Genomic DNA, 26,386 nt, shown 5'->3' on the forward strand with positions numbered 1-26,386 from the left:
ACAAATCCTCGCCACCCAAAGATTGCTTGCCCTCAAGTAATCCGCCCCAAGATCCCAAACCAAGCACATGTGTTAGTAACAATATCTATTGAAATCTCTATGCAATTTCAAGATCACATGTGCGCACTTGGATGTAGGTGAGATGAATAAATTGTCATGAACCTTCCGCTGCACCACTTTGATAACATTGCTATGTTCAAAGGTACTAGGATCCAATGGAAGCCAATCATAAAACACTATGGTGCTCCAATCTTAAAACCTTCATGCCATCATGCACACCAATCTCTTCTGGAATCTTATAGTTTATGTAAATCTTGCCGCTTCCATGAGAATGGTTTGACATCAACATGGCTCCAATGCTTTGACCGAATGCATGAATCTCTACCACTGTCACTGTATTAATCTATGATGCCATGGTACTAGTCAACATTGCCACCATGCCAAATAGCCTCCCACAATGCCATTTGACAGTGCCATCATACGAGTTGGCATTCCCATCATACTTGTACCAATTATTGCTGCTGTTGGCACTGGTACCATGCTAGTTGACACAACCATTGTACCCGTATCACTTGGCATTGCCATCGTACTAGTGAAGAGTAACTCTCCATCAAGCTTCCGTTGCTCCTATTTGATGTAAACATGGCCATGCCTAGAGTAATCAACATCCAATGAAAGCCAATCATAAAACGCATTGGAGCTCTGATCCAAAGTCTTCTTGCAGTCATGCCCATAAAAAAGATCAGTGGTAGTGTCTATTTTCCATGCAGCTGATTGCTCAATGTTGTCTTCTAGAAAAGTTCCATGCAAGTATTTGCGTCAACCTTTGCTTTTGTCATGTAGGCTTAGGTTTTCTCCACAGATTTGTGCAGTAGCAAAATCTAGCAATCCTTATGTGACTCGAGTGATCCTGTGATTATGTCATCCTCCTCCTCATGTAGTGCACCATTCTTAGTGCCTTTGCCTACCTTCTCCCACTTGTGCAAATGAGACATTAGTTTCTCTTCACAATGCTTGGATACACTAGTGACCAATTTACAATCTGCAATAGAAGGAACACATTCTAGATAGCATGACTATGATAGGTTGGGATATTTCCTCCATTTCATCAATGTATGAAATTATAAGGCTTTCCATAGCAACCGCAATCTTAGTATCATGATATTACTTGACTGTGACTAAGAAATGATGTAGTATATCATGGATAAAGTCTTGCTACTCTAGATCTAAGAGGTTACTTTGACATTGGCACAATTCTCCAATATTGTAAATCTCCTGCCAAAAGGATCACCACTGATGTCATCAAGACTTTGAAAGCTGTCTATAATCAAGTGCAATACCTTTGTCAGGGTGTCATCTTCATACGATTCTCTAGGAGCTAAGATTCTCAAGATCTCACTTAGATATGCTACAATTGCCAACTTGATTTCCTTATCATGGTGTCTCAATAACCTGGGTTAGCTTAAGACATCCTTAATTAAAGAAAGGATCCTCTATATAAATTGTGAAGGTTATTGGTCCACCTTACACAAATATACTTTTAATATATCTAATGGAATATCAAATCCATCATTGAGCTCTTTGCCAATCTTTTGTAACACATTCAACCACCATTGTCCATCTCTATTGGGCGCCGTAGTGTGATGCAAATCCCAAAATCTTCCAGTCATCCTAACAGGCTAGCAAGATCACCAACTTTGATATCACTGTAATGACCTTAAGGCCTCCTCAGTTGTATGGCGATTAGTGTCAACTTCGTAGGACTCCTTCGCCTTCAACAATGACTTGATACACCTGCACTACCTCTGCACTAGCTCCGTACCAGGCCTGTATGATAGTTATGACAGTTTGCTGAAGTGTATGAAATGCTACAAATTGGAGACTTCTATTCCCATATTATATCCAAATGCACAAAATTGTCTTAGCAGGAAGACTTCACAAATTTGACAACGAAATACAAAGTGAAATATCTGATGCAATATTTCCAACGACAAACTAGGGTGACTATGAACCACAAAAAATGCAAGAACCAAATTGGGAGGATCTTTCACCTCTGTAGTGGCAGCCAAGAGCTCCAATTGGAATTCACGAAATAAAATATCTGAATCGCATACCTACAACAACCTACGGGCTGGTATTAAATACCCCTTCATGAAAACTCCCGAGGGTTTATAAAAAGTGCCAATACAACCAACACCTATGGACAATAAAGCAAAAATGTGCTCAAGAGATGATTAAATTAATTTCGGGGCCATACACAATTGAATTATTATATTATTATTTTGTCCCTCTTTATTTTATAATTTTATTAATTAATTAAAGAAGCCCTTTTTATTTTATTTTTGGGACCACTTAATTAATTAATTAAATTAAAAATGGGGACATTACAACGTGCTAGCAAGGAAGAATGGTGCCTGACAAGAGGGCGATTTGACTAGATAATTCAATTCCACTAAGTCCAATGTATGAGCGCCAGAAAATGGCGACGAGCAATGTGGAGTGCATTGAAACAATATCCTTGTCAACCACTGAGTTATGAACATAAATCTGATTTTCTTTATTCTAAGAAAAGCACACCAACATTAGAAAAGCTACAAAACTCTACCAATCTTGAACAACACTTCAAAGGGAAATGCCACACACAACAAAACCATACCTAACACTAAAATAGTGTAAAGAATGCCATCTTTTTCAAACTCAAAATCATCTACAATGCCAAAGTCATTGTAAATCTTGAACCATAAACACCAACTAGCTAGGGTGGCTCTCACCACTGAAACCAAAAAGACAAGAAGAGGGTTTTCATCCAAGCTATAAATGAACTCCTTGAGCACATTCGAGTAGCATCAAATTATTTTCACAGTAGTCAATATCCCAAACGTGAGTCCCGATCTTCCTTTTATAATGTTTGAGAGCTATTTAAGGGAAATAAATGTTTTGCTTCTTGTTGCTTTTTCAAAAAACACTTTTTTCTTCTTCAATATCTTTTTCTCAAAATAGTTGTTGCCTTTTCAATATTTTTTGGGAAAGTGTTATTTGCATTTTTGTTGCTCTGTGTAAAACCATTTTTTGCCATTTTTCAGAAACAAACTTTTTAGGACTTAGTGAATGAAATAGAATAAATCTCTTATCAAAACAATAACTCACCAAGTCAATTTGAAACTCATTTCCCTAAATTGAAGAAGAAATTGAGACTCATTGCACTAAATTGAAGAGGAATCGAGGCGATGGCCAAGTGCTAAATTAGTACGTCTTAAAAATAGTCGTAACTATTTAATGCTTTAAAATAAAAGATATTGAATGCTGAAGTTGGAAGGAGACCAAAGCTAAGATCGATTGCCTAAAATATTTTTTACTATGAATAATAATTGCTAAAAATAGTAATCGCTGAAAATAGCAACCGCTTAAATAGTAAGTTAGCCAAAACTCCTAGTTGACTAATTGGGGTCCAAGTTGAGACTTACTAAAATAATAACTCAGTAACTAAAAATTGTAAATCTTGCACAACTTGTTTGATATCACTCCGAAAAGTGTTGTTCAACTCCATTAATCTGTTTGAATACTGGTGACATTTAAACACACCTTTGATCTTGCTGAAACCTTTTACATAGGGCAGATGATAGAACAATGGGATGATCTTGTTATATTGAACAGAGGAACGAGCATTCCTTATATAGATTTACAGAGATGTTTGTAAAAAAAAAATGTTGACAGAAGATAGAATAGTAAACTTTCCTATAGAGACTAAATACAACGAGATGACCATTAAAGAAACACTATATCTTAGATAATATTATATTAATACCCTCCCTTAATGTCATTGTATGGACGTCAAAACATTCTGTAGTGGCTGAGACCCTCCTTGGATTTGCAAAATGTTAGAGACCAAGAACTTTTGCAGAAGAGTACTACGACTGAGAACAAACTGCAAAAAGCCATGGCTTTTTGATAAAAACTGAAAAACCTAGAAATTGAAGTTTTTCAAAGCATAATTTTTTTCCTTTGAAAAGACGGTAAAAACCCTGAATCGCCCACAACTTTGCGTATTATAAAACCCAAAGAATGATTTTGAGGGAAAAAGTGACAAACTCAGAAAACAAAATTTATGTGAATAATGCAGATTAGAGATGACTGAATGCGATTTTTGAGGAAAACATTGATCAAAACTGAACGAGAACGAATTTTGAGAAAATACTTCGGCTGACTTGGAAAATTTGAAGAAGACCCAAAAGAGATGTCCAAAGACTTAGAAGGTATCTAAAATCATAATGAAATTTTGACAACACGGAATTCAGGGCACATAAACTGAGGTACCCAAATTTTTTTGATGACAACCCATTTGAGATCTTAAAATAAATGAAGAATTTGCTTACTTTTTCAAAACAACAGGAAAAAAGAGAGTTTTGAATGAAACCATAGCTGGCTACAAAAAAGTCAAAAAAATTGCAAATAAGCTTCAGACGAAGCTGCAAGTACAAATGGCCGCTTGAGTTGCAGACAACTATAGACAGGGTGAATGGAGGTAGAACAACCTAAAATGCTGCAAATCGATTTATGAACAAAAATTCTAGACAGGTCTACAAAAAACGGACTTGAGGGATTTATTTCATAAAAAAAATTACAGAACATAAGATTTCATAATGAAATTCTTAATTTTTTTGATTTTTTTCCTAAGCTCTGATACCATGTTGCACTGGCTAGATGGCAAAATGATGGGATGATCTTGCTATATTAAATAGAGGAACAAACGTTCCTTATATAGATTTACAAAGACATTTCTAAAAGAAACAGATGTTGACAAAAGACAAAATATTAAACTTTTCTATACAGACTAAAAATGACTTGATAACCATTAAAATGAAACATTATATCTTAGAAGATATTATCCTAATTAAATCAACCTAGACTGCAAACATCACTTGTGTTACTTGAGAACTGAAAAAAGGGACATTATAATATGACTAATAGGCTGAGAGCTAGCTGAATAATGATCATTTTTGGTGCAAAAATTGGTAAGTATTGGATGAAACTCGTGAGTCCCACGCTTGAGCTCACTTGCATGGAAAAAAAACCGGAGCTTGAAAACTTGATTCTGTTTCACTTTTAATTTGCCCATTTCTTCCTCCACATCTTTTATTTGAGCTTAAGATGCGTGGTAGGAAGGCCTTTGAAGGTCAAAATTGAGGGGGAAAATAGGATGTAGATTGTATTCGGCTATTTATGACATATGTCCTTTTTCAAGAGTTCAACAATTCTTAACTTTGTAGTCATAAGTATAATTTTTGGAACTGAAATTTCAAAATTTTAAGTGTTTGAGGGTCATAGGACATGCTAATTTTGAATTATATGATAAATTGATGCTCAAAGTGGACTTAAATGTTCTCTAAATGCTTTAACTTTAGTTCTTTCTCTTTTTTTAGTGAGCTTCCACCAAGATTTTATTGAATTGTCTTAGTCAAAATTTTGGGCTGTTGAGTTTGAGGTTTTCAACTATGGTTACTACTAAGGAAATGACTTCTTGGAATAGCTATGTTAAACCCATCAAGCAAGAAAGGGCAAAATAAGATATTGTTAAAGATTACAAACGATAAAACTTTAAAGCAATTTATGAATTTTTTTAATACAATATTTATTTATCAAGTAATTACTTAAATTTTTGGGGACATCTTTAGTGGGGAACGTGCGGTCTTAAATCTTCTTAGGGCTTTACCGCTTTCATTTTGTTCATTTATAGGTGGAACTTGTCCTCTATTTTACATGTTGTATGAGGGAGCTTGGCTTCACAATGTATCTATAAGAACCCCAATAGGTTCTAACTTCACCTCTATAATATCCCTTGCTATTCCTGGTGCATTTTAAATCTCAAGATTTTCTTTTCAAACACTTGTCGTGAAATCTCTATCTTTCTGTCTTTTTTCAGATTGTTTTTGCTTGCTTGGAAGGATTTCAGATGAAGTTTAAATGCGTGTAGGTGATGACTAATATATCTAGATAAAAAAACAAAATTACAATCCTTTCTGTCTTTTTGAATGCATACATATGATTTCTGCATGTAAAATGTGCACCTACAACTAATGGACATTTTCACAAACACCTGCCGTGCATCCTTTCTATTCCCAAATGCAAATCTCTATGCAAATTTGTCACTTACCACAATTAAGCATTTTGAGAAACAAATGGCATGCAATCTTATATTGCCTTCATCCAATTGCTAAACCAAGTATAAGTTGTTATGTGTCACATTCCAAATGCGATTACAAATTTTGATATGAATGTGCATCTACAGCAACACCATATGCCAATAGATATAATAATGCAAAATGCATCAAAGAATCTAATGATGAAATAGCAGAAACTTTAGTCGATAAACCTTCAAGCAGCTCACACCTATATCATTAGGTGATTAAACAAGCTTTAGTAATAAGCACTTCAAACCCCTTGTAGAGTTATGAGGATATTCACTTTCAAATTTGCGCAAGCAAGATTCCCACGCCAAAAATGTGCCTTTTATAAACACTCACAAACCCTTCATATCTCACGTGGCTGATATATGTCAGTTGTGGCTGCTAATACTATGAATAGGCAACCATTAGGAATGATTAGTCCTTGCCTTAAGAAGCTAGATCCTGCTGCTGCTGATAAACAGCACAAATCTAAATTAATTCCACACCAATTTCATACAAGCAAGCTCAATGATGACTCCTAGTTGAAGTCATTCTAATTGCACAATTCAATTCACATTTCACCAATTCACTATGCTGTAATTACTTGGAAGAATTGTTCGAAATCTAAAACCTTCGTTTTAATTTCTTCTCCACACAAACAAAAGAAAATGCATAAGTTGTAGAAAGAATCCTATTTCTCTCATCTATTGGCTTTTCATAATTCACAAGAAGAAATCAATCATGGCTCCTTCAATACACTTCTTTTGACTATAAATTATTTATCTTTTGTTGCACTTGATCTGATGTACTTAAAATATAATATTTACTTATATTTGCCTCCATTTGGTGCACAACAAAATAACATGAAGTATATTTTAATAAATACTTAGACCTCCCTTTAAATGGAAACTTTACATTATCCCTCATATGTACTTTATTATTTGACTTTATGATCATTAAATAACTCTTTTAATAATAAAGTCAGGTAACATTTAATGATGTGCACTTTACTTTGTTAATAATTAAAATGTCATAACTCCAAATATACTCATTATTCCTCAATTTTGTTAGGATCGTGGAGTCAACCACTGCATCCACTACACATCCAACTGCCTTACAGAAAATAGTAAGGTTCCATCTCCATTAATCCCAAACTTACCATAATTAGTAAATCCCTCAATACTTGTTCAACAAAGGTGCCAAAGGTCATCACTGCAACTGAGGTTGATCCGCGTTCCTGCCAAATACAAAAATGTTGGATATATGACTTACTATAAATAGTATGTATACGAGACTGAGCCAATTGACTTGCTACAGATAGTAAGTCCCCAATTGGAAACTCTATCAATGTCACCATAACTCCACACTGCTACCAGACTGTCCAGATGCCTTTGCTAAAGATAGAAACTCCGACTTTCCCAAAATAGAGGCACTTACTATAAATAGTAAGTGGGCCAATCTGACTCAAATGAAGAGCAATCCTTAATATCCCTGACCTCTGGAGTAGGAATTGGCCTCGGGCTCTGCCAACTAGACCCCTAGATCAACTCCATTAGCCTATGATGGTCAAGAAATAGGGTAGTCCTTTGAAAGTTGACACTCATGGAAAAGGGGACATTACATTACTTCCTAATCATAGTAGAGGATAAGTGAGTTATTTGTGGAGATATTCAACCTTTTGATTAACTCTAGATTGTAGATTAGAGTTTCACATGCTTATTTTTTATACTCTAGGTTAGTGATTTAGATGCTTGTTTTTGATATCCTGTGTTGAATCTTAACTTGTTTGTCACCCTTTGCAATTGCTTCTTTTAGGTGATATGAATCAATTGATGGTTCAAATGCTTCATCAAGCTAATAAGAATGCCCATGCGTTGCACCTGAAACTGAGTATTAATTGCACTATGACATTTAGGAAGCTGAAAGGTGTTAATATATTCTAGGCAATTTCATAAAGAAAGGCGGGACTTGATTTGCATTTGGTGATGATGGCCAATGCGATTCCATTCGCGAATCTTGTTTAGTGCATGATGGGCTATTATATAGAATGTTAATATGTTTTTTTATTTGAAAGTTATAAAGTCTCATGTTTAGTCCAAGTACATGAGATTGAGTGTTGATCTTATGGTCTAAATCTTTGTTGCCGGTTTGGTTATGGGTATGAGAACCTGGTACCTAGGCAAGGGCAATTTTTTTTGGGGTTTGGGAACGCGCATGCATGTGTAAAACTAGTTCAATTGATAGTATGATAATTCATCATTGATCAATGGCATATACCAAAGATAAACATTAAATGCCAATTGATAGTTCAAATATTCAATATTAAGTCATCATATATGCCATACCATATATGTTTAGGATCACGATTTGAATGAAAATCATTACAATTACAAAATTGAAAATAAGAAATAGTAATTGTCTTCTATTTCAGTGTGGTTTATTAATCATCAAAAGGATTATAAAAAAATCATCATCTATTGCATTTTCAGCTGCCATAACTCGAAAAGATTATTAAAAAAATCATCATTTGTTGCATTTTTTTTTAATCAGTAAACGGCCAAGGCCTTGATTATATTAATAATAATAAAAATACAATAAAGTAACTCTGTTCAAACAAGCACTGGTAGGAAAGAATGGAGAAGAAAACCTTCAGTCTTGCTTGGGACTATAGTCCTATATTACATAATTAAAAAGGGCGTTCCCCAGTTGACTATTTCAATCTTTTATTTTGAGTACAAGAAGATACATAATATAAAATTGATCAATCAAACATCATCTGTTGCATTATAAGAAATAACATAATTTTAAATTTGGAAAAATTAATAAATGCAAGCATATAAGTGCAAAATCAAGATGCAAATACATTACAACAATGAGTTAAACTTGTTCCTTTTTTTCCCTAAAACATAAAAAAAAGGAAAAAACTTATTTCTTTTGTCAAAAGACTGAAGAATAGGGTTAAATGCGTACCTTAGATGCTTAAATTTCCTTTGTGGAAGCTATATGCAACTTCATGAATGATTCTCTGGGAAAACCATCTGCCCTTCAAAATGCCAAAATGGAGACAAAATGAGTGGAGGCTCAAGAGCAAAAGAGCAAACTAAATGATATGTTTCTAGGTTGAATGGTCTCTTAAAGGGCCTTTTTAGGGTTTTGACCGAAAAAAGAAGAAGAAAAAAAACCTTTTCAGTGTGTTTTAAGTCACTTTTGTGACTTTGCCACTTGGATGGGCTGAGGATGCACTGTTGCACACCCACAGAGCTAAGTGTGCACCCTGTGCACATCCCATCGCACTGATGCGGACATATCTGCATCCAATGTGCAGGGGCAGGGTGTTTAAAGTTTAAAGCTTTTAACAGATTGAGCATGTGGATTAGTCATAAGTAATATATATGAAAAATAAAGAGCAACTTAGATAATTGGGAAAGGCTGTAAAAGTAGCTTTGGCCATTTTTGGGTCTTCCATCAATTTTTTTAGCTTTCTCTATATTATCCTATTTTGTGGCCTTCAACTGTATTTTCTGGGAGAGGCATGCATACTATGTGGCAGGTGTTTCCATTTTTTGTTGCCTTCTATCTGGATGCTGGGCAAATTGTATAAATTTATAGTCATATATGGGCAATTCCATCATTTTTTAAGAGGTTAAGATTACTTTTTTTTCTTTTTTTTTTTTCGCTTTTCAAGTCACATATTGAGAACATACTCCCAGGATTTCATTTTTTCTCAATATTAAAATACTTCAAAGATTAGTATTCCAAATAATGTGAATACTGCTTGTCAGGCGTGAGTGGTTGACACTTTATGCTTGCTGATCATGTCAAATGATGTCAGGCTTTACAATGATTAATTAATAATTTTGTGCGAATATTTCAGATTCCATCAGTTTCAAATGTACAAATAGAGCCAGTTGTTGTGCAAATCAACAGATTGGATCTAGTGCTTGCAGAGAAGTTGGGATTTGAGACAGACACAACACAATGCAGGTAGCTTGTCAGCAATTTTGCTGGTCACCAATATATCTTCCTCCCGTTTAAATAGTAAATTGTGTTTCATATAAATCTTGTTTCCCTTAAATTGTATTTTATAGGAACTGAATAATGTTATTAATACTTGTGAACTTACTCTTGCCTATCTTGCAGTACTCAGCTACCATCAAGCACAACAAAGAGTAGTGGATATGGATTTGCTGATAAAGTATGTTTCACTTTGAACTTATCTCTTCATCTTACTTTTTGCTTGTTTGGACCAGTATTTTGACACTATAAAGAAATTGTATCAGTTAGCTTCCTTAACCTTTAATCAATGAAAGTTCGTATTTTACAAATAAAAAATTAAGAATAGGGGTCGCTGGAATATCTTCTGACATGGTACACATTTTTTATTTTAAATCTGACTTCTCGTGAATTTGACTTACTCTATAGCAGCATAGCTGTAGTCAGTCTTCTGATGCACACTGTTTCTGAGTATAGCATGCCATTTTAAGATCTTATAATGCACTCATGGATCAACTCTGAACTGAACATTGCTTTCATGTTATTATATGCTGCAATTGCATGCCTTTGTTTAGCAGACTCCTTAATCAACCAAGCACTGATGGATGACAAGTTGTAGATTGCTGGTGTATTGTTTTACCATTATTTTTCCACATTATGTTTAATTATTTGTATATAAAAAATCATCTTATGTTAAAGCTTTTATGTATTCATACATATGTGCACAGTAGTTATGAATCAATTCAGATCTACTTAACTAATTAATGTCTTAAAATATGTTCCAATTGGAGACCTGGTGTCAATGTCAAAATATGAACAGATCATGAGAGCATTGTATAGATTGGCAGGCTGCACAAAATGTCAAGGTAAAACATAAATAAAAATTCACCATGGCTTTGACTCATGACTTTTGACACCACTTGATGCTTCCCTGTATTCATTTTCCTATATATTGGAGGCATGGTATGGTAGATTGTAATGTTTATTTGTAGTGATTCTAATGTAAGTGGATGACTGTTAAAGCGATAAGTGGACTGCACTATTATATTTCATCTTTTACGAGTTTCGGCATCTTTGGGCATAGTGTTTTTCCATGAGAGTTTCTCCATGTATATTGATTCTAACTTTTTGCATGTTGCTGATTTGTTATATTGTTTCTTCATTATTTCTTTGATATACATTTATTGGCTTACTCATATTGTAATTGGATTAAAGTCAATTTGTTCATTGTTCCATTGTGTTATTTACCTCATATTTTAAATACACCTTGGTGCAAGTAATCCTGTAGCATGTGCTTGATTTTGGAACATTCTCAATCCAAACATCTTCACCAAAATTTGGATCACACTTGTCATAGCTCTTGTTGGGAACCCTAGCTACAAAAGAAACGACCCAGCATGATATGAATATCGATGCTCTGAGAAAATTGTCTAAGATAGAATACTTCATGATTTTTCTGCAGAAAGACCAAATATTACAATCAGCATTTTCAACAACAGCAATTTCCTAGAGGCAACAATTCCATTGTCATGTTTGCTTCTCCATACTAGTGTTATGACGCCGGGTTTATCTATCTCCACATCCGGATAGATTAACGACATCAATAGTCATGATGCTTACCAGTCACACAAGAAATTTTATCTTTAGTACATGATTTATTAAATTAAAAGTGCCAGGATAAAGTTACTTTATGTTTATAAAGTCATTTACTTTATAAAGTGACTTAAGTTACTACAGGACGAAATTGTTGTGTTATCCCACATCTCCTATTCCAATGCTCTTCCCCTCATTTCGTGGTTATAAAAGAGACTTGCCGTGGGATTTACACACAAGATTTCATGAACTCAAATACACTGAAAATTCTGGTTGCTTTGATGTGACTGGCAAACTCTGAGGACAAAATCCCTCGAGTTTGAGGAAATTGGACGTCACCCCAATCCTTTCTCTTGGAAAACAAACAACACTAGGAGAAATTGACAAAGGAGAATATGAAGCAAGTGAAAGTAAGTACAATCAAGTTGCATGAAGGGTTGAGAATTTAATGTCTTCTTTTGTATTCCTAGCGTCTGCATTTAAATCTTACCAGTTAAGTGGGATAGCATTGGACTAAGAACTAACGACAAGCATAGTGCCGTTACAATTATTATTGGAAACATGCCACAAATCCTGCAAGTAATCCGTCTCGGGTTTTCAGATTGGAACATGATATTGATATCTCAGAGTTCTCACCTCCACATCCAGTACAGAAGCCGTGGGCTGTTGCTAACACCTCATGTTGGAGATTACAGGTCACCAAGTTTAATGTTGGAGCTGGGCATTTGGACAGAGTGCTGTAGGTTGTACGCAAGGGCAAATAACAGTGTTTCCGGAGTAGTGAGAGTTCATCCTGAACCACCTCCTCGACGTCAGCTCACGGGTTGCCTTTCACGTGGTTCAGGTATGATTCCAAGGACATGTTCGAGTCCCAATTGTTGCAGACAGTCGGGTTGTCCTCTTCACACGGGTTCTTTCTGCAGTTCCAGTCGAGTGGTGTTTCTAACGTTTGGATAGAGGTACAGTTAGTTGTGGATTCTAAGATCTCAGTGGTATTCACCATAATCGGTCTATAACATCTCATTCCCACTTGTAATGGTCACTTCTTTCTATTGATTATACTTGACTAACTACCAAAGTTTCTACTGTAGTCTGAATCCATTGATTGTTCTTTGGAATATGAATTACATGTTGAATGAATGAGTGAATTGCTTTATGATCCATTTAAATTGAATACATTATCATCTTGTTTGATATATTCTGGGTATGAATCTTCAATTGATCGTAAGAAGCTGAACACTAACGCATAATTTATCCAGTGCTGGTTATAGTTCAACTGTTTGACGAAATTCCCTTCATTGTTGTGCAATTTTTTTCTAACTCAAATATAGCAGTGGATATTACAGAGGTATCAGAGCCACAAGTCCTGCAATCTTGTGGGAAATAACTGAAATTTTGCAGACCTATTTTTTATCCAAAAATGATAGCCGGGAATGAGTAAAAGACAACACAAATTCAGTTATCTACAGCCGGAGCAAGTAGGTTCTTGAAATCACATTGAGATTGAAGATGGTTTTATAGTGGATGAGGAAGTAATATTTGGAACAGGTGAACAAACTGATATTACTCAACAGGTTGATCATTCAGGATAGGCTGAATTGGAAAACAACGTTCAAATGACACACAATGAGACGGAACAGGAACGTAAAGTAAGGAAAACATTGCGAGCTATTAGAGATGGACAGAACAACATTGCAAATGCTCTTCAACAACTAGCAGGTACTATGCAGTAGTTGGCCCCGATCCATAGAAGAGTTCCAAGCCATCATAGTGGAGGTGGTAGTGTAGCTAGATCTCCTCGAGCTGTTAGAGCTCTCACACGTAACACTGGCAGGCCCTTAATGCCAGTTTTTAATGTAGAAGAAACAGTACCACCAGCAGCACCAAATTTATTATCGGACAATGTTATGGCAATGTTTGATGAATGGGATTTGTTTCTGGACCCAATTAAACAAAATCTGACCTTTGTCTAGTACCTAAATCATAAAAGGGAGGCTGATAGACAGTAGTAGGACCTGAGACCGAGGGCACCAAACAGGGACCTAAAACATGCTATGAACAAGTTAACTCTCCCCATCTTTGATGGCAGCAGTCAAATCCTCTAGAGCTTGGATTCACAAGCTTGATTCCTATTTGACACTTAAGCCCATGGCAAAAGCAGAAGCCATCAGATTTGCAACAATGCACCTTGAGGGAGCAGCGTATGATTGGTGGCACCACAGATTAGTCACCCAGGATCATGGCCTCATAACTTCATACGAGGTTTTCAGCTCCAAGCTGATTACTCGCTTTGATAGGAAAGATATTGAAGTCTATTACAGAGATTTGGCTCAGTTATGACAGAGTGGGATTTGAATATGTTCATTGATGAGTTGCAGCGTATATCAGTGATGGTGCCAGATATGTTAGAGTAGTGCAAGGTGATGTTATTCACAAAGGGGTTATAGGACAAATTTAGGGGTTTGGCTAAGATACTTAAACCGAACACTTTGGATGATGTGATTAAGATCACCCATGATTTGGATTCACCTTCATCACTATTGTAGCTTCCGAAGAAACCCTATAGAGGGTCTACATTGACCCAAGGAAACAAAAACCAGCAAAAATCAAATCCTCCCAGATTGGATTTTGAGACACGTAATGAACTCAGGAGGAAGAAATTGTGCTTCACTTGTAGGGAACCTTGGACCCCCGATCACAGATGCCTTGGTAAAGGCAAGATTCACTATGTTGAGGTTCTTTTCGAGGATGGAGAGCAAACGGAAGGTGATGATGTTGAGGACAACGAGGAGCAAGAAGTTGAGGAGCAACCCCTTAAAGATAAAAAGAAGAAGGCCACTACGGAACAACCACCTGTTATAGCCACTCTTTCTAGTGATCTGGAATGTCATCCTTTTAGAGTAAAGGGTGTGGTTAGGGGACATCGCATTGTTTGTCTTTTGGATACAGGAGCATCCCATAATTTCAGTAGCACACAGATGGTATCTAAGAGAGGATTGCAGACAATTGACATACCCGGTTTCGAAGTGAAGATAGTCGGTGGTGAGGTTTTGAGTTGCACAGAGAAATTACCCAGTCTTCAGATATAGTTTGATGATTATCTTTTAGAGATTGACTTCTATGTTGTTGATTTGGATGGGTTGGATGCCATTCTGGGTAGACAGCGGTTAAGGACTCTCTGCAGGTACACATTTGATCATGAGACCATGCAGTTGGAATTCTCACAGGGTGATCGGTTAGTAGTCCTAAAAGCCATACTAGATAGTGGACCCAGGTTAATAACAACTCACAGGATGGAAGCCATTTTGAGGCACAATGATATAGAATGGGCGACACAGTGCTTCATCTCTTCCAATGAGACACAGGATATGGGACATCAATACCATTGTGACATTCAGACGGTCCTAGACAAGCACAGGAGGGTATTTGAGGATTTGACCCCAGATATTCCACCAGATAGAGGGTTTGAGTGTATCGTTATGCTAGAGGAGGGCGCCAAACCCGTCATTACCACTCCTTATCGTCACCCCAAGCATTACAAGGAAGAGATAAAGAAGACGATTAAGGAACTTCTAGATATGCGTCATATTAGACCCAGTTCCAGTCCCTTTGCCTCTTCAGTGGTGTTGGTTAAGAAGGATGACACCCTTAGGATGTGTATAGATTACTGCACCCTTAATAAGAGAACCATTAAAAATAGGTATCTGATTCCCCGCATTGATGAGTTACTGGATGAGCTCCATGGAGCTGTTTATTTCTCAAATATAGATCTTCGATCAGGATACCATCAGATATGAGTCCGAGAGGAGGATGTGCATAAGATAGCTTTCAGATGCCACTAAGGACACTATGAGTTTTTAGTGATGCCATTTGGGCTCACTAATGCACCAACCACTTTTCAGTCATGCATGAACCATATCTGCAAAAAGCAACTATGGAAGAGTGTGTTGGTTTTCTTTGATGACATATTAATCTTTAGCAGGACTTGGGAAAAACATTTGTAGCACTTAGATAAGATCCTTAGCCTCATGGAAGAACACTTTTTTATTCGCAAAAGAGTCTAAGTCGAATTTGGGTTAACTGAGATCCTCTATTTGGGTCATGTGATTGGTGTCGAGGGAGTTAAGGTGCATCAGGAGAAGATACAGGCAAATCCTGGATTGGCCACCACCCAGAGATGTATCTAAGTTGCAGGGTTTCCTTGGCCTTTGTTCCTATTACTGGTGATTTGCCAATGGTTTTTCCTAGGTAGCGGCACCCCTTACCGATCTGACATGGAAAGGGGCATTTAAATGGACAGAGGATTCAGATGCAGCCTTTGAAAGACTGAAACAGGTAATGAGTACATGTCCAGCTCTAGCACTTCCTGATTTTTCTAGACCCTTTGTTTTGGAGTGTGACACTTCAGGAAGTGGAATCGAGGCAGTTTTGATGCAGGATCGTCATCCCATAGCTTTTGAAAGCAGGAAACTTAGGGGCAGCGAATTACTATAGTCTACTTATGATAAGGAGATGCTGGCCATAATGCATGCCTTAGCCAAGTTTAGACAATACTTGGTGGGAAGTAAATTTACAGTGAAGATCGATCATAACAGCTTACGTTACTTCCTAGAACAAAAGGAGTTGAATGAAAGACAACAGAAATGGCTCAGTAAGGTCCAAGCATACAATGTTGACGTTGAGTATGTCAGAGGGAAAAATAATATAGTTGCTGATGCACTTTCCGGAAGATCCCCAGTGCTAGAGTGTTGCGCCATTTTCGAGATTTTAGCAGACCGGAGGTCCCAATTGTTTGTGGAGTATTCTAAAAAGCTCGTGCATGTCAGATTATGGATGGTATACTTCAGGATGATCGGTACAAGGTAATGAATGATGTTATATGGTACAAGAATAAAATCTACCTAGAACCTGAATCTAAACTAAAAAGGGATATTATGCACACCTTAGATGATGCAGGCACCTAGGTTTTTTTAAAACCTATAGGTAGATTAGGGAGAGATTCTCTTGGAAGGGGCTAAAGGATGATGTATTGCAACATGTTAGGGAGTGTCAAACTTGTCAATAGAACAAGTCAGAACAGGGCTTTCCTGCAAGGTTACTTCAGCCTCTCCCTATTCTAGCTCAAAGGTGGGAGAGTATATTCATGGATTTTATCACAGGGTTACCTAGGGCCCAGGGTAGAGATTGCATTTTTGTGGTGGTGGACAAATTGACTAAGTTTGCGCACTTCTTTGCTATTGCCACGGATTGGTGAGCCTCTCAGGTGGCTGAGTTGTTTTTTCGAGAGGTTTTTCGTCTCCATGGATTACCCAGGACTATTGTGAGTGACAGGGACAACAGGTTTCTCAGCACCTTTTGGTAGGAGATTTGTAGATTGACAGGTATAGAGTTAACTCCCAGTACTAGCTATCACCGATAGACGAAAGGTCAAACTGAAATAGTGAATAAATGGGCGGAAGGTTATTTGAGAAATTACATTGCAGGTCAGCAAAGAGCATGGTTTAAGTGGCTGTATTTGGGGGAGTATTGCTACAACTCCACATATCATATGTTTATTCGGATGACTCCTTTCCGCACTCTTTATGGTTACGAGCCCCTATCTTTCATTGATTTAGCCTTGCAGGACAACAGGGGGCCCTTGGCCAAAGATTGGATTTTGGATCAGCAGGATATCCTCAGAGCTCTCAGGGATAACATTCGGCAGGCACAAAACCAGCAAAAGTTATATGCTGATCGTTATCGTTCTGAGTGGAGTTTCGAGTTGGGTGATAGGGTTTTCCTTCGTCTACAAGCATATAGACAGAGTTCCTTGAAGAAAAGTGGATCAAAAAAACTTAAGTGCAGATTTTATGGACCTTATTGCATCACCAAGAGAGTGGGAGAGGTTGCTTACAAGTTGGATTTGCTGGGTGACATTCAAATCCACAACATATTTCATGTCTCATGCCTCAAGAAGGCCATTGGCTAGTAGATTGTTCTTTCAGAGGGTTTGCCTCCACTTGATGAGGAGGGTAAGCTTGTTTTGGTGTCGGCTGAGGTGATTGAGACTAGGGAAAGGAAGCTGCGAAATAGGACTGTCAGGGAATATCTAGTTCGTTGGAAGGACTTACCATATGAGGATGCTATTTGGGAAGTCCGGGAAGGGAGGACTGTTATGCCCTCTTCTCCATACTAGTGTTATGGCGCTGGGTTAATCTATCTCCACATCTGGATAGATTAATGACATCAATAGTCAGGATGCTTACCAGTCACACAGGAAATTTTATCTTTAGTACATCATTTATTAAATTAAAAGTACTAGGATAAAGTTACTTTATGTTTATAAAGTCATTTACTTTATAAAGTGACTTAAGTGACTACAGGACGAAATTTTTGTTTTATCTCACATCTCTTATTCCAACGCTTTTCCCCTCACTTCGAGGTTATAAAAAGAGACCTTGCCTTGGGATTTACACACAAGATTTCATGAACTCAAATATATTGAAAATCTTGGTTGCTTTGATGTGACCGACAAACTCTGAGGACGAAATCCCTCGAGTTGTTTGAGGAAATTGGACATCACCCCAATCCTTCCTCTTGGAAAACAAACAACACCAGGCAGAAATTGACAAAGGAGAATATAAAGCAAGTGAAAGTAAGTACAGTCAAGTTGCATGAAGGGTTGAGAATTTAATGTCTTCTTTTGTATTCCTGGCGTCTACATTTAAATCTTACCAGTTAAGTGGGATAGCATTGGACTGAGAACTAAGAGCAAGCATATTGCTGTTAAGATTCTTATTGGAAACACGCCACAAATCCTGCAAGTAATCCGTCTCAGGTTTTCAGATTGGAACACGACATTGATATCTCAGACTTCTCACCCCCACATCCAGTACAAAAGCCACGGGTTGTTGCTAACACCTCTCGTTGGAGATTACAGGTCACCAAGTGTAATGCGGAAGCTGGGCATTTGGATAGAGTGCTGTAGGTTGTATGCAAGGGCATATAACAGTGTTTCCGGAGTAGTGAGAGTTCATCTTGAACCACCTCCTCGACGTTAGCTCACGGGTTGCCTTTCACGTGGGTCCGATATCACTCCAAGGACACGTCTGAGTCCTAGTTGCTGTAGACAGTCGGGTTGTCCTCTTCACATGGGTTCTCTCTGCAGTTCCAGTTGGGTGATGTGTCCAATGTTTGGACAGAGGTACAGTTAGTTTTGGATTCTAAGATCTCAGTGGTATTCACCATAATCGGTCTGTACCATCTCATTCCCACTTGTAATGGTCACTCCTTTCTACTGATTATACTTGACTGAATTCCAAAGTTTCTACTATAGTCTGAATCCATTGATTGTTCTTTGGAATATGAATTACATTGTATATATGCTTCTGGATTTGATTGTGTTAAGATTTTTTCATCAACGTTTCGAATCACACTGCGTGATCCATCATTAGGATGAAGAGCAAGAGAAGCAAAACAAAGTAGGTTGATGAAAAAATCTTTGCTGTAGGTTAACCTACTTTGTTTTGCTTCTCTTCCTCTTCACCCTGATGATGGATCACGTAGTGTGATTCGAAACGTTGATGAAAAAATCATAACACAATCGAATCCAGAAGTATACATACAATATAATGGATTGTGGAAATTTGTTCTCTTTAATATGAATTACATGTTGAATGAACGTGTGAACTGCTTTATGGTCCATTTAAATTGAATACATTATCATCTTGTTTGATATATTCTTGGTATGAATCTTCAATTGATTGTAAGAAGCTGAACAGTAACACATAATTTATCCAGTGCTGGTTATAGTCCAACTGTTTGACGAAATTCCCTTCAGTGTTGTGCAATTTTTTTCTAACTAAAATACAGCAGTGGATATTACATCCATAGTTGGGGTGAAACAAATACATCAAAAAGCAAAAGATTGGTGGCATCTACTCATCACCACCATTCTTCATCAACAGACAAGCATTGAGTAAGATTAATGTTATTGACAACTATTAAGAACTAGTTATCAGCAACAACTGTTAAGCATTATCAAAGGTAGTTGATAAATTAGCATGGACATAAACTAGTGATTATACTAATCATATTAGTAGTTTTTCAATGAGCCATAATTAATGATAAGGGCAGCAGTTAAAAGATATCCATCAAAAATTTCGACCAAGTGTGCAGAACAGCAATTACTTAAAGCTTAAACCAATGTCCCTTAAATATAAATAGTTACGATTTGCATGTCAAATCAATATACTCAGGTTATGAGGAGATGCGATCTAAGGAGACATGTCTCTTAGAATGCAACCCTTTTCCATCTGGCAAAATTTAGAAGGAAAGTTGGACACATTCCCTCAAAATTATCGAAGGAAGAATTTAAAGACAGACATTGGTAATAAGTAAAGACATATAGTAGTTTGTTTATATAACCTGCGATTTCTGGTATGAGAATTGTGATGTCCCCTAGTCTGAAATAAAATGTAATAATAATAATAACAAAAGATGATAATCAAACATAATTATAAAATACGATATAACTATGAAATATAAATGAAGAGTCATTTCTAAACTTCAGTTGATCATTGGATGCTACTGTGAGAATATATTTCATTTAGGACATGTATAAAGATGCTAGCAGCGGTACACTTTACAAGAGAATCCCAAATTAGAGGGGACAAGTTCTGACACAAATCCGTTTGTCTAACTTACCTTCTAATTGTTATACATGTTCTAAAAGGAAACATGTTATGCTTTGTTAGTCATAACTTTACTTGATCACTAAATGCATAGCTTATTTCAGGTGCTAAAGACATTGAATTAAGACACTCAATGTCAGCAACTCTAATAATGAACAATAACTAAAACAACAATCTATAGTACCCAGTAAAGAAGTAATTGAGGCAGCCGGCGATTACATATATATTGTTTTCCATAAACAAAATCCTGACAGCAAGTGAGTAATTCTTTACCAAAGTGTGGGATTAAGTCAAAGGTAATAAAAAAATTAATTTAGGAGAGGTGCGATTAAGAAGGGATGCTGCTGGGAAGGTCATGAGTTTCCTATTCCAAGATATAAATATATCCAAGTTAGCAAGCAGAAAGGGCATAAGAAATCATTCCATCGAACATCACACTCTATCAATTAAGTTTTGGAGATCGCTGGAAATTCAACAGCACAGATTAAATCAGTATTAAGGGAGTAATCAGTGAAATAACATAAGGAAGGCATAAGGATCAGACAAGAGGATTAAATATTATAATAAATATATTTATAATCCATGTACACACACACACACACACATACATATAATGGAGGTGACTGGTAATAGATATTAAGATATTTGATAATAATATTCAGACATATATATTATATGTGAATTAATAAATAGTAAGAAATTATATATATATATATATATATATATATATATATATATATATATATATATATATTTATATATATATATATTTATATATAGTATTAGGAAAGTATTAGCCTATGTTATATATCTTGTAAGGGAAGTATCAGAGAGGAAATAAAGAGTAATATGTAGGAGACTCAAAAAATCAAACTCAGCCTTACTATTATTTTAATCTGAGAAGGACAGAGGTGTGTCCAAGGAGGGGTTTGTCTAAATCGAAGCAATGGCATTAGTTCCAAGACAGAGTAAGGGTCAGCATCCTGGAATCCTCGAGGGCAAGTCCCAAGAAAGGTTACAGATGTGCACCTGTAAACTTTGAGGGAACCCATTGTATTTGGTCTCTAGGCACCACCCATTCCTTCCTTCTGCAAGTTGGAATGGTAATAAGGTCAGTATAGATGTCAATAAATATACATAGATAACTTAGTTGGATTAAATGAATGAATAATTCTTTTACTTTGATTTAATTGTTGTATCTTTATCCATGGCTTGGACATAAATATTAGAATTGGGTTAACCAGTAATCACTAAGCCTAATAAGGGACATTGGAAGTATCCCAGTATATATACATGGCATAGTGAATCTATTTGTGACTGCTGTTTACTGAATTATGTGTAAACTGTGTAATACTTGTACATGACTGCCTATATCACTCACACACACACATGCATACTGTGTCATACTTCTGAATTGAAAACATTACTGTTTATGATTATCTTTCACAGTGTAATAGATATATTGCAGATTCATTATCTATGATTTGGCTTAATATAATGGACATAGGAAATATGTGGTTAGGATAAGATATGATGCATGTTTATACTGTCTGGCTGCTGTGTTCGGCCATGATACAGAGATTGAGGGAGCTACAAGTAGGGGAACAGTGTTGGGGTCACCTTCTATGCATGCCTCCTCATGGTATATTGCTGGAAATGTTGTCATTAATGTCAACATCATATCAAGGATCTACTTGTCTAAACATTGATGAATGGATGAGATTATTAGTAATATTTTTAATGATGTCAACGGTATACAGTTCTGGAAGTCATCATTGATGTAAAATGAACTAACTGGAGATCTTTGAACATATTGTCACAAAGAGTTTGCAACATGAGAATGACAACTAGAGTAGATATAATCACAAGGAGTGATCAATGTAATGAAAAAAAGATGTTTAAGAAATTACGAATTAAAATGGCTAAATAAGATTAAACGTAGGCTATGAATTAAGAATGACCAAGCTTTTTAAATTAGCGATAATTTATTGTGGGACCCGTCTTTTTGTGGGCCTACTTGCATAGCAGTATGAAGTATTGATTCAGTTTAAAGGGAGCATTCATATTTTATTGCGAGAATAATAAAGAGCATTATTGAAGGGCCTTGTTTAATATTGCTAGACATATTACTGACAACTATGATGTGGTGCACAAATATATCCTTGCAATTGGATGATTGAAGTGACTGATTTCAGTGAAATAATAAAGTTTATTTCTATCAGGCAAATATTGGATTGGACTTAACTATTGTGAAGTGTATGGGGTTTATATATATATTATTGTTGGAGCTAAAAGGATTAATCACATTTCCGAGGAATTGAGCATTTTGTTGGCGTTGAGACTTTATTCACGACAACAGTCAACATTAGAGATTATTGTTGTGGGCTTAGTTGCCTCATTTGGGCATCTAAGTACACAAGGATTGATCATGCATGCTGGACACAATTAATCTTTAACCTGAGTATAAAGAAGAATAGCAGACCACTAGTCTTGAGGACAGATGAACAGTTTATGGTCTGAGTCATTACCTACTGTGGGCCAGAGTGGCAATGAGTGCGGAAGAGAGCAATACAAAAGAATACGTGAAGATTGGAGGACTTGTGCTTGGTTATTCAAATATCCCCTACGGGGTATACAGAAGTGAACCAATTGTTGATAGAACTACTTATTTCAAAAGGTGACACCTGTTTGTATCCATAGTGGTTTGTGAGAGCAAAGAAGTCAGTGCCTCATCTATATAATAAACAATGATTACTATGAGAAGATGAAAAGGTTCGATTTGTTAAGTTAAAGATTATAAGAAAAGCTGTGATAGCAAAATAATTGCTTCATAAATAGTAGTGATGGGATAATGACTTTGAATATAATGATTTAATTACAAAAAGAAGGGATGAAGATATTAAACAACATTTGACTATATGTAAAGACATGCGAGGAAGCGATCAGTTTCTAGATCATTAAATGGTATGATTAATTATTCCACGTGGTGTGAGAAATGTTTCATTAGCAAAGATGTCAGATTAGATCTATTAGATTTCCACAATCCACGATAGTGCTGCTATCATTTCTGGGTTTGATTGTGTGAGAATTTTTGCTCATCAACATTTTGGGTCCCACAACGTGATCCATCATCAGGATGCAAATGTAGCAAGAAAGTGATAGGAACATAAAGTGATGAGGATATATATGGTGATAAATTTCTGAGTTAGAGAGTGTTGTCAGTGTAGAAGATGAAAACAAATCAGTACATACACAGGTTGAGAGGAGAAGGAATTAGATGAAGATCTTGAAGCAGAATTATGATCCAAATTAAAGAATTGATGAGAAGGATATAAGGAATTTTATGGCAGATTTATATGACAAATTTGTGATCACTTTATGACAGATGTGTGATAATCTAATTGCAGATTTGAAGAAGATGTTACGGCAGATTTTGAAGAAAACTTGATAGCTGATTTATGGAAGAATTTGAAAGAGATTCATAGCAAAGGTCTAAACAAAAGGGTGTTCCATCATTAGTTGAATAAGCAACATTACTAAGGTGGAAGTTTGAATGAGGTGTTGGTGCCTTCAACTGAATGAGAGGTTGGTGTCTCTAGTGAGTTGATGCTCACGAGTAGAATCAGGGGTTGGTGCCTCTAGTTTGTTGATACCTAGTAATTTGTACACGAAGTTTTTCATACAAAGAAGCCAGATTTTCTGTGGTTTTCTCCTATACTGGTTTCCACATATATATCTTGTGTTCTATCTATGTTCATGATGGTTAGATTTCATGTCAATATTAATACACAACAAATATATTTTGAGATTATCTGCTTATGTATTTATTTGAAAAAGTAAAAGTATAACCTTTTTCTCAATATAAATGATAAGGAAGTCCCATGGGGTCTGTTGTGAGGTCTTCACGCCATTGCCCCATTGCAAGTGGGGACCCCCCACCCCTTCTTCTGCCTGGTAGCAGGAGTAGGTGTCTTAGTTTGCTTTAGTTTAGTGGCAGTTTTGGTAGTCTCCAGCTCAGTAAGATGAGTTTGAGCAACTTTTGTCCACCTATGCATCAAACCAATCAAGTAGAGTGGAGTTATTAGCGAGGAATCCAACACTTTTGTAAGTCATAGGAGTGGTTGACTTTGAGGTATTGAGTGAAAGTTGATCCAAGTCTAGATCCTATCACCAAGAGAGTGGAAGTATGATGGGAAAGTGAGAAGTTGAAACTGGGATAGGATGGTGGGAGATAGAGATTGGAATCAAGATGAAAATGCACGGCAAGATTTAACCATGAGATAAAGTTGGAGCATGAAAATGTCGAGTCAAAGTCTTTTGAGGAACAAATAAGAATCATGAAGAGGGGTGAGTTCATGAAATTTCACAAGGAAAGAGCATGTTTTTGAGATACCACAACTTAGGACAACCTGGATAGGTGTCCAAGGAGAGGTTGGAATGTGAGCTCACCTTGGAGGGGGCTGTTCAAAGAGAGGTCAGAGAGGTTTAAAGTCTTCTCAAGCTGGAAAATCAATTTTTAATTTTGGATTCTGAAACATTCCTTTACCCAAGAAGGATGGAAAGTCCCACAGATGGACCCAAAACTTTGTAATGGTTCTGGACAAATTAAGAAACTTTTATGCCAGTTTGCAAGTGTTCTTGATGATTTTTTCCATATATGTTGGTTTCATCTTTTTTCTTTGGTTGAAATTTCTGACACTTAAACATTTTACAAGATGCGATTTATCACAAGTAGTGTACTGCCTTTTATTAAAGGAATATTATTGTATTTGTCATTGTCTACGTTTTTTTGACTCTTCTGTTCAATGGCACATGGATGACAAACCTGTTTCCTTGGTCTTGCCTCTAGAGTTCTGTTTGTATTTATGATAGTGCACTGGGTATAGTGACTCTTCTGCAATTTGTTTTACTGGTGGGTATAATCTACAGCCTCACATACATAGGTTTTAAGTTTTAAAATTTGGAATGTTGTTTTTTCACATTCCAATGCATTTCTGTCCTGTAAACTGTTGGAAAGTCCTAGAGTGGGCAAAAACACTTTTGGTAACGTTTCTGACAATTTCGAAACGCTTCTCCCAGTTTGCAGTTGTTCTTGAGGAGTTTCCCTTTGTTTCTGGAATCAGAACTCAATTGTGAGTTTCATTGCTGGTCTTAGTTTATAGTTTTCTAGGGCACATATTTTCACACTAAATATCCAACCAAATGTTAGCTGTTGTCCAAAGGCTTCTATTATGTTATTAGACTTTTTTAAAGAGCGAATATGTTGTTCTTTTCAGTTTTCAGTTCAGTTCATATTGTAAATGCATATTAAAATCAGTGTATTGAACTTAATATGAGTTGAAGGTGAAGTCTAATCAATATTTAGAAATACTGATTATGAGTTTCAGGTCTGAATGATATTTGATCTAGAAGAGCAGAGCATTAATTGATTACTATACTCGTTTGCCTGATCAGGTATGGTTATAAATATGGTGTGAAAAGTGCAAGTGTTGGGGGGACGTGGCTTCTCAAGGAGGAGACATGTCCACACAATGCATGCCTCTACATTGCAACTATTGATTAATGCAATTCAGACCGATAACCAATCAGTGATTAATGATTAGTTTTGTTTAAACAAACCTCTAGATGATTGCCAGTCTGCAAAGGTATTAATCAGACTTGAATATGCGCATAACCCAGTCATGCGATCATAACTCTATCATTATAAAAGGCAAACAATAGAACAACAACAAATCACAGATATACTTGGAGATAGGGTAACAAATTCAGAGGATGATAATATAATGATCTCCATAATATATTTGTGTATATGTATAAATATAAGCAAGGATGAATTGGTACATATATGCATGTATTTTATCAGCAGACCAAGGGATATTATATTATCAATTTATTTGAACAACGCTATTCATCAACACTCCCTCTTAGCTAGGGAAGATAAAGAATCTAACAAAGTATATGTTC

General features: G+C 36.3%; 1 protein-coding gene across 1 annotated transcript in view; it reads left to right on the plus strand.

Moving 5' to 3' along the window:
- LOC149553481 (amino-terminal region of chorein) overlaps positions 1 to 26,386 on the plus strand; it is a 111,831-nt gene that overhangs the window by 7,122 nt on the left and 78,323 nt on the right. Inside the window, exons 4-5 of the mRNA XM_089788928.1 lie at positions 10,039 to 10,148; positions 10,305 to 10,359. Coding sequence (XP_089645054.1) covers positions 10,039 to 10,148; positions 10,305 to 10,359 — 165 coding nt within the window. The remainder of the gene's footprint in view (positions 1 to 10,038; positions 10,149 to 10,304; positions 10,360 to 26,386) is intronic.

The sequence above is a fragment of the Cupressus sempervirens genome, chromosome 6, assembly GCF_028749045.1.
Source record: "Cupressus sempervirens isolate cs-2001-9-10 chromosome 6, ASM2874904v1, whole genome shotgun sequence".
NCBI classification, from domain to species: Eukaryota; Viridiplantae; Streptophyta; class Pinopsida; order Cupressales; family Cupressaceae; genus Cupressus; species Cupressus sempervirens.